Raw genomic sequence first — 9,411 nt, 5'->3', positions numbered from 1 at the left:
ATGTTTTGAGCATGGACATGATGGAGCGGAAGTTGATGAGTGCAGGTCAGGTCTATGGGGGGGGGGGGGGGGGGGGGGGGCGTGTGTGCGAGAGGTGGGGGGTGGGGGGGGTCTGTGGATGTAATTACTGCTAAAGAGGGTCAAGCGCCATCTACTAAACCAGTCGCACGTGTAGTTTAACAGAACATCGACAGGGACTTGGGAGTTCACAGCTGTGTTTGTGTGTATGTGTGTATGTACATGTGTGTGTATGTCACAATAAAAATAAGTCAACAATAATATATATAAGTTTTGATACTATAGCTAGATATAAGTATCTGCCTATTCCCGATACCAACCGACATTAGAGCAGACACAAAAACAGCATTTATTTCCTTCAATCCAAAATAAAATAAGACCAAACTGTTCCAAATGTGTTTTTATCAACTTTGTATAAATAAAAATTCAAACATTCTGAGACTTTCTGGGCCAAATATGACCCATGATAGTAGTAGTAATAGTGTAGTAGTAGTAGTAGTAGCCGTAGTAGTAGAAATAATAGTAATAGTTGTCTTATTTCATCAGTGTATGTCCAACCAGAGTATTGACTAAAGTGATATTTCAAGCCGATATGATCCAGTATCGTATCGGTGCGATGCATATCTTACATACTAACCCAAAATTATAACTCCTCCCACTACTCTGGCCAATCACATTCACTTATATAAACCTGTGGGATGTACTGGACTCTGATTGGCTGTTCTTAAATCGTATCATGCTCAGATGTTCTTATGATGAGTTTACAGTAAATGCTCTGAAGTTTATATTAAAATTCAAGGAACAGAATCAGATCTGGGCTGATTTTTTCAACTCAAACTGACAGATTCTCCAAACTTAAAAATATAATTAGATTACATCAATGAAAATCCCTCGGAGACGAGCCGCCATCTTATCCAAACATGTCGATTACAAGGCTGCGTCGCCGTAGTAACCCAAACTGGAGCATGGCTATGGAAATATGGATTTAATGTTTGCAAATGGGCCCGTGTCAGGTCTTTGTTGTGCTATCCATCAGACCAGGCCCACCTCCGCAATCGAGAGACGCAATTTATCTGAGAGGAGGTGGGCGGCCCAAAGACCTCCTCATCGGTTAGCGGCTTGGCCCTGATGAAATACACAGTGAGAAAGAGAGGGAGATGAAAAGAAAGAGAGGGGGAGAGGGAGAGAAAGAGAGAAAAAGGGAGAGAAGGAGAGGGGAGCCAAAACAGTAGCTCTGCCCTGATGAAACACAGAAAGACAGACACAAACACAGAAAGAGAAAGAGAGAAAGAGAGCGAGAGAGGGAGAGAGAGAGAGAGAGAGAGAGAGAGAGAGAGAGAGAGAGAGAGAGAGAGAGAGGAGCCAAAAGAGTCAAACATGAGTGTCCTGGGTGGAGCCGAGCAGAGTTTATAAATGTGCAGGTGGTAAAGGACAGTTAGAGGGATGTTGTATGTAAATGAACAGGTTTAAAATAATAAAAAACTTTTAAAGTTTAAAGTCTGAAAAGATGAGCATTTTGTAATAAAACAACTTGTTTCTTCTCATTGAGCATCTGAAGTTGTGTTTGGAGTGATTCATGTTTTGAGTAGTCTTTAATCACCCCTGTTTTCACTTCCACTGTGACATACACGCCCACTGTGACGTATGCGCTGTGATGTGCAGCTACCCATAGGAGGCGCCGACAGCATGCGGCGCTTTGTTGGGATGACGTTTACAGCGACGTCAGCTCTCACTGGACACTCCAGTTTCAGTCAGAAGACTTGTTTCTTTTATTAAGTGGTTTTAGATGAATGTTGTGATTTTAAATCTGTAAATTATAACATAATGAGCCACAGGGGTCACAGATGAGAACCATAGAGACACAAGCACAATAGGACATATTTAAAGTTTCAAGGAGGTTGTGGGTTCAATCTCTGAACTCTCAGGGTGAAACTTTCCTTTAATAGATGTGTCTCTACAGTGAAACAGACATCCCGTTGACTCATTTTTTTCCAACTTAAGGGCGCAATATGTAACTTTTCATAGCAACTAATCCATTGCCTGGCTGCGATGTTGTTTTCCTAGAAATATTCCGTGTTAAATGAATCCATCTTGTATTTATTCTTCAATGACTTTTTATTAGTTGAGAAACATTCTTACTGGGAGCAGGCTTGTCTTTCCACAGATCTGACCAATAGCTTTGGCTGGTGCTGTCAACTGTTTCCATGAGATCAGAAGTTTAAAGGCAAATTCTGAAATATTCCAGGCAACGCAATAACATCTCTATGGAGACGGAGATGGTGAAACTTCTTCCAGAAAATTCACCTCAAATGCCCAATTTACTTAAAGGGGCACTGTGTAACTTTGCACGTGGATGGTAGGCCACCTGCTCATCTCCATGGTGATGATAGCATTTCACAGGACGCTATTAAACTTTTAATTTCTCTACATGAAGATAAGCAGGTGGTACCAACTTACAGGTCAGATCTGTGGAAGTGAGAAATCAGAACGCACGCCTGCACATTTCCATTCAGCAATAATGGAATCCTGGATAGTTAAGTTCATTACCATGTCCATGGAAACGAGTAGGTGGCACCCCTCTGGCTAGAAAAGTTACATAGTACAGCTTTAATTGATATCTCCTGTTGCCCTTAAAGCCTCCATTTCACAGTAACAGTATTCATGACCTTTAATCCTGACTTGACTGTATGTGTTCTCCACCCCCCTCCCTCTCTCCCTCCACTGGTGGGGTGGAGGACACACCGAGGAGCTCCCCCACAAAGAAAGAGGAAGGGATGAAGATATGCTCCGACAAGATTAGCAGGAAACCAGTGAGTAGATTAGTGTGGCCTGGACTGCTGTGCACACGAAGCTGACACTAAGCCGGGATCGCTCCCTCTGATCCCCTTTGAGCAGCGGCCGGGGGTCTGGGAGCAGGAAGCGGAGGGCGGGGCGGCGGCCGGGGGTCTAGGAGCAGAGAGGGAGGGGAGGCAGCCGGGGGTCTGGGGTCTGGGAGGAAGAAGAGAGAGGGTTAATGGACTTACCTCGAGAGCTTTGGGAGGTGGTGCAGTGGAAAACGGGACCTTTAAATTTAAAATCACTCAAGAAAAATGAAAGTCCTAAATGTGTCATGAATTTTGAAAAACGCTTTGTGATCATTAGATGTAATAAATGGGAAAGATTCAGGCTTAGTAACGACTTAACACCATTTCTTTATGTATACAGGAGACCCACTTAGCACCCTAATTAGCACTGTTATCAATTAAGTGGTTGCTAAGCTAATAAGCAATTTGTTCAATATGAAGTTGTTGTTCATGCTTTACTAAGGTTAATTAAGGTGTTATTATAAAGTGTTAATGATCTGGTGTTGTTTTCTGTGACAAAAGTCTCAAAAGAAATGTCCAGCTCATGTGGTCTAGAATATAAAGTGTTAGATGTGATATGGGACGCCTTTTGTCAAAGTGAAACTACAAAACTTATGCACAGGCAGGGGCAGGTTTATGAGACTGGCCAGTTGTATTTGTGTTAATTATCAGATTATTTAAACTGATGCCAACAAAATAAAATGATAGGAGCGAGCAATACATAAAAAAAAAAAAACATACAAAAGAAAAAATATAAATAAATAAAATAAATAAACAACTAAAAATAAATTAAAAAAATAAATTAAATAATAAAATAAATAACACATTACGTGGAAGATCATTCCTGGGTATTATTGTTAAATGTCCCTCCCTGCTCATCGGATTCACATCAACATCTGCTCTGTTCTGTTCAGTTAAATACATGTAGCCTATTCATTGAAGCGCAGGTAAACACTCTACTAAATATATATGTTTTTACATTTTATATTCAAGTCCTCAAAGTAGTCACCCTTTGCTTTGTCGAAAAATATTTTCTTCACTATATAATTCCATAGCTCTTACCTCATATACCTTATGTCTTCTGTGTGTTTATAAAATGTAAAAAGTAGTAAAAAATAAAGACAAAAATAAAAATATTGAATGAGAGGGCGTGTCCAAAGTTCTGACTGGTCATGTATGCTAACCGTCAAGAACCTTTGTGGAAGCCATTTTGAATAAATCTACAAATGATGAAATGTCAGTAGAAGATATTGATTACCTGTGTAGTTTCACTGGAAGAACTAGGCTAAATGTATCGGGCTATGCTAGGTATAACTGGCAAGGTGTTTTTGTATTTGCTATAGACCAGGAGTGTCAAACACATTTTCAAGAGCATCAGCAAAATGATTAATCTGAAAAAAAATTTACTAGTTTTTTTTTACTTGTTCATTAACTGTTTCTGTATGTATTACTTATTCAAGTTACAAATATTGCATATAGATTTCCATAGATTTAAAAAAATACGGCTGTATAACTGCATATCTCCTGATAAACTGACATTTTAAGACATTACCTTGTTGTGGGCCACATACAATGACGTGGGAGGCCACATTTGGCCCGTCGGCCTTGAGTTTGACACATGTGCTATAGTCTAATGGAAGGGTAGATAACAATGAGCTAGCTAGCATGCTGCTGTGTACAGAGCCTCTTTACAGCAGCTGTTTCCATCTTGTTTTTGAGGCAAAATGACTATAAAACAAGACCACAAAATATTACTGAAATATTCTACAAATACAAATAATGTAGTCTTTATTTAAATTAATTACAATTTTAATAGGTTGTTTATTTTATTTTGTCAGATTTTAATATAAGCGACTGTTAGCTTTGAGACACAGTGAGCTACTGTGTGAATTTGTTATAAATGTGGGAACTTGGTAAATGTGGGAAGGTCGTGGGAACTTGAAAAACGTGTGGATGATGAATGCAGCACTTGTAGGAGACACACTTCCGCTGAGCCAGGTCCAGCTACATTGTTTTATTTAAGTGTTTATTAATAGGTCACAGCCAAGCATCCAAGCATACAGCAAGTTTAGCTTCTGTATCACGTTCTGAACGCAAAAGGAATTACAAGAGGTCAAATTCAACTGAACAAAAACAAAAGATATTTACATACTGCATTATAAATATGTCAAATGTACATCATTATACACAAGTACCAAATATGGTCGGGTAATGTTGAGAGACCACAATCAAAGTACCTTAAAATATGCTTAAAAACAAACAAAAACAACATTTTAAAATTACGGTTTGTGGGTCAAAAAACAGTTGTATTTCAAAGGAGCAAAAAAAGCTAATATGTACACTTCATGTTGAGGGAGAGGCAGGTTTCTAGTGTTGAAGCATCTACATTATGCAAATATCTGAAAATGACTGTACAGCTTTACCTATTAACCCCCTCGAGCTCAATGAACAAGCTAGGTCAAGTAATCAGATCAAAATAAGGCTAGTACCGCTGGACAGTACACATGGAACACAGTTTAAGTAGTGGCTAGTAGTGTTTTGTCATGAAGAAACTGTCAGCCATTTTGGGGAACAAATGTGTTTCCCTTTGTGTTGAGAGCTACTTAGGTTTAGCGGCTGTTAGCAAGGCAGTTAGCTTAGCATTGAAAAAAAACAAAAACGTTAGCTTAGCATTGACAAAGATTAGCACATACATTGACACTTCCCAATAAATGTTATTTTTATGAGTAAACAAAACAACAGACCTCTGCAAAGCCTTAGCATCCAGACACATATAAACATAATAAACATATAAACACATATTTGAAAGATGCTAATTATAACTGCTAGCTTATGTAACAAAAACATACTCTCAAATTTGCGCAAAAGTATTCCCCAAAATGGCTGACTATTTCTTCAGTGAACACTTTAAAATATCACAGGTGAAATACTGTAAAAAAGTACCAAGGTATTGTAAACAAATATCTTGGTTTAAAAGCTTAAAACAATGACTTCAAAATGGCCGTCAATAAAAAGAAACATATCAACAAACTCCCTTGATCGATTAAGTACGACTCCGATGGCTTATCTGACATTATGCGAATAAAAAAAACTATGCATTCTGGTCTACAAATCACGTTTAAGGTTCAGTCATCTGTAGCTTGTTGCTCTCCCTGCGGTTAGCATTTAGGTATTAGCATCAAGGACTGTGGGACACAGAAGGGAACAGGTTTTTAGGGATTCTGATCACTCTAAAAGTCGTAGTTTATATAAGATTTAAGGTGAAGCAACGGGACTACTTTTTACAGGTCTATACACAGAGTTAAGATGGCGGATGCCTCTCTGTTGTCTTAGTTCTAATGTGGTTTGTACCTATAGCGACGCTGACACTACACGATTCACACACAGAGACAGAAGAGCCGAGAAGAAAAGTGGACCAGAAGAACATAAGGGAAAAAAATACTACAAATAAAACAAGACCAGAATTTTAAATCAAAGTTAGCTGCCATTTACTGTTTACTACAAGCTCATAAAAGGTACTCTACAGAACTTTTCTGGTGGAGATGTTATTGCTAGCCAAGAATGTTCCACTGGATGGCATTAAACTTGTCTTTCTCTACTGAAACAAAACAGTAACACTGCCAGGGCAAGTTACAGGTCAGGTCTGTGGAAAGAGAGGCCAAGCCGTTCACATTAATGACGTGAGCTAAGATATGCGTGAACAATAAAAACACCTGTAATTTAAATGCAAGATAAATTTGTTTAACGTCATACAGTGGAACACAAATAAATAACATCTCCAAGCAGTCAAGCAGGTAGAAAAGTTACATAATGCTTTAAAAAAAGGCAAAAAAATTTAAAATTTGTAGCGAGTAAAGCCGTTTTATACTATGTCTTTCTGCTATTGCTAACAGTTAAGCTAATGTGTGTATCCTGATTCCTGAGTTTATTCTAGTCCATGTTTTGATGTCGGTTTAGCTCATTTTTTTCCATACAAATCCATTATAGAACTGGCAACCTTACAGACACATTGGACATCACAAGCTACTTTGGGTCCACTTTTCTTACTCTCAGCACAGCTCCCACACAGCAGACATGGTTCATGTGCCATATGCATCTGCCATTCACAGCAACAATGGAGGAAACGGTCTTGGGGACATCTAGCACGTAGCCCACAGGAGGTGAAGGGATATCCCACTACGCTACTGCCTTAAAATCTGCGCCAAATCTATATTAAAAATAATTATCAACACAATCTAGTCAATCGAAGAATTACGGCAACAAAGACGTCGTAATGGCACAATTTCACCGTATGATTCTCGCGTTGGAATATGAATGAAATCTGATTGAAGAGGTGCATTAACAAAAGCGGCGCCGCTCGATGGTCATAAAACATGGTGGGCTGTAATTTCCTTATGGTTAGGGACACTTTTGCCGGATGATCGCAGCAGAAGAATCACCATGAGAATCCTACAATCAAACCTAAACCCATTCTCTTGCGAATTAAGGAAATCATTTGGACTTTTCATGTGTAATAGCTTTGCCTTTGTGTATAGATGGTATGTCAAGAGTTCGAAGGCAGCGTTGGAGACATGCATCATTACTGAAGCTGTGAGACTATGAAACACTCACTTTTTGTTCTCACATTTGTCACTTGAAAAACTATTCGGCACAGTTTTACGATACTGGGATGTCAGGAAAATTCTCATTCTCACTCATTAAGGAACCGGGACATGTTAACGAAGGAGGGAAGACGAGCCGGGGAATGTTGTGTAGATACGAATGCCTAAGTGAGCCATTTGTTTGGTTGACGCTTAAAAAAAGCTTAAATCCGAAATGAATTATTTTACAAACAAAATTACAAATATAAAAACAATGAAACCCGGATCGCCCATGTCTTTTCAGCGTAATGGAATATCAAGCAACCAAAATGTCCCTACTGGATTTCATAAAATAGCTACACAGAGGGACGGGAGGTACAGACATACATAGACTGTATAAAGAAGTGGACTAAGTGAGTGTGATGTCACCCACAGTGTTCGGCTTCAAATGAGGCTCATCGAGGCTAGAGCAGTTACAGGGGGGAATTTGGAGCAGAGTTCCATATTAGGAATTCTGGCTGCTAGTATCATAGCAACTAAAGAGCCAATCCGGTACAAGGCCGTTGAAGGTAACGCCTCTTCCTGCTTGCACCACTGGTTTAGCAGGGAGCGAGCGCTTAGCAACGCTGTCAATCAAACTTGTCGCTAACATTAGCTGAAGTGACCTCGGGGAAAGAAGGTGCCTGATTTGTCTGTTATTAATATTCATATCTTGATTTGCAAACAATAGTGAAATAAAAACCTCAGGATCATGTAGAGCGGGTTAATACGAACATTTAAGACCAAAATGACGAGTCTGACAGCAGCAGTTACAGAGAGTGGGAACGCAGTAAATTGATGGAGAGTTGAGATTTGATAGAGCCGGAAGCGCGCCCATGATCACTTCCTATTTGGAACATGGCGGCTAGCAGGTTAGCTACGTCCACTTATATTTACAGTCTATGGTATCTTCAAAGCGGGTGAGGGAGTTACGATGGCTCCTACATGATGCTAATGCTGCGGTTGAGCTCGCACTGCGCATTGTTGTTGTTGATGTTGGGGTTTCGGCGGCTCAGGTTGGGGGTGGGTACAGAGGCGAGGGTGCTGTTGTCGTTGGGGCAGCCATGTTGGAGCAGGATGTCGGCGCACTCCTGGCTCCCAGCGCGGCGGGCGTATGACAGGGGGGTCTGACCACGGGCGTCACGGCTCTTCACGTCCACGCCGTACTGAGGAAGAGGAGCAGGAAGAGCAGAGGTAAGACTGTGCAAAACTCATAGTAATAACATTTTTGTCCTTCATTAACTAGCTGAGATTAGCTGATGATTCCTGATTTGAATGATTTTGTGTGGACCCTTCCGCATTAAAAACACAAATATTTAGCTTTGAATTGAAAACCACAAGGGTCGTTGATATCCCAACTCATTCAAATCAGTAAAAAAAAAAAATCCTTATGTTTAAAACCATGAATACTGCTGTTATATTTGAACTTATATGAACAAATATTGATACTACAACGATGTGTCTTGCCATAGGACACAACAGTATGCACAGGTTTGGGACTGAACCATTATCTGAAGTAATAATATCAAATAAGACAGTGGTGGAATGAGTATTGAATTCTGTTACTTAAGTAAAAGTACATAATACAGAAGCAAAAAATACAAAAAATAAAGGTACCACATGAAAAAATTGACTTAAGTAAAAGTATTAAAGTAAGAAAAATGTACTTAAAAGTAAAAGTATTTCACACAGATTTTGAGTTTTGAAAAATAAACCCTCAGTCTTTTCAGCAGTTCTCAGACAATAATAAAAATACTTTTACTTTCCAAATGTAAAATAACTAAATGTAGTGGAGTAGAAATTACAGATACTGCTCTCAAATGTACTGAAAGTAAAAGTAAAAAGTAAAAGTAAAAAGTATACACTTGAAAATGTAAAATAAAGAACAAATACATACAATTTAGACTAAAGTACAGTACTTTACTACTTTT

General features: G+C 39.2%; 1 protein-coding gene across 3 annotated transcripts in view; it reads right to left on the bottom strand.

The window, feature by feature from the left end:
- Window positions 1-8,109: 8,109 nt before the first annotated feature.
- agap3 (ArfGAP with GTPase domain, ankyrin repeat and PH domain 3) overlaps window positions 8,110-9,411 on the bottom strand; it is a 229,141-nt gene continuing 227,839 nt past the window's right edge. For all 3 annotated transcript variants that reach the window (XM_033982327.2, XM_055228496.1, XM_055228495.1), the window contains exon 18: window positions 8,110-8,646. In XM_033982327.2, the coding sequence (XP_033838218.1) occupies window positions 8,422-8,646 (225 nt within the window). In that variant the 3' untranslated portion in view covers window positions 8,110-8,421. The remainder of the gene's footprint in view (window positions 8,647-9,411) is intronic.

This window comes from Periophthalmus magnuspinnatus, chromosome 17 (assembly GCF_009829125.3).
Source record: "Periophthalmus magnuspinnatus isolate fPerMag1 chromosome 17, fPerMag1.2.pri, whole genome shotgun sequence".
Taxonomy (NCBI): Eukaryota; Metazoa; Chordata; class Actinopteri; order Gobiiformes; family Gobiidae; genus Periophthalmus; species Periophthalmus magnuspinnatus.
This window is presented reverse-complemented; position numbering and strand designations above follow the sequence as displayed.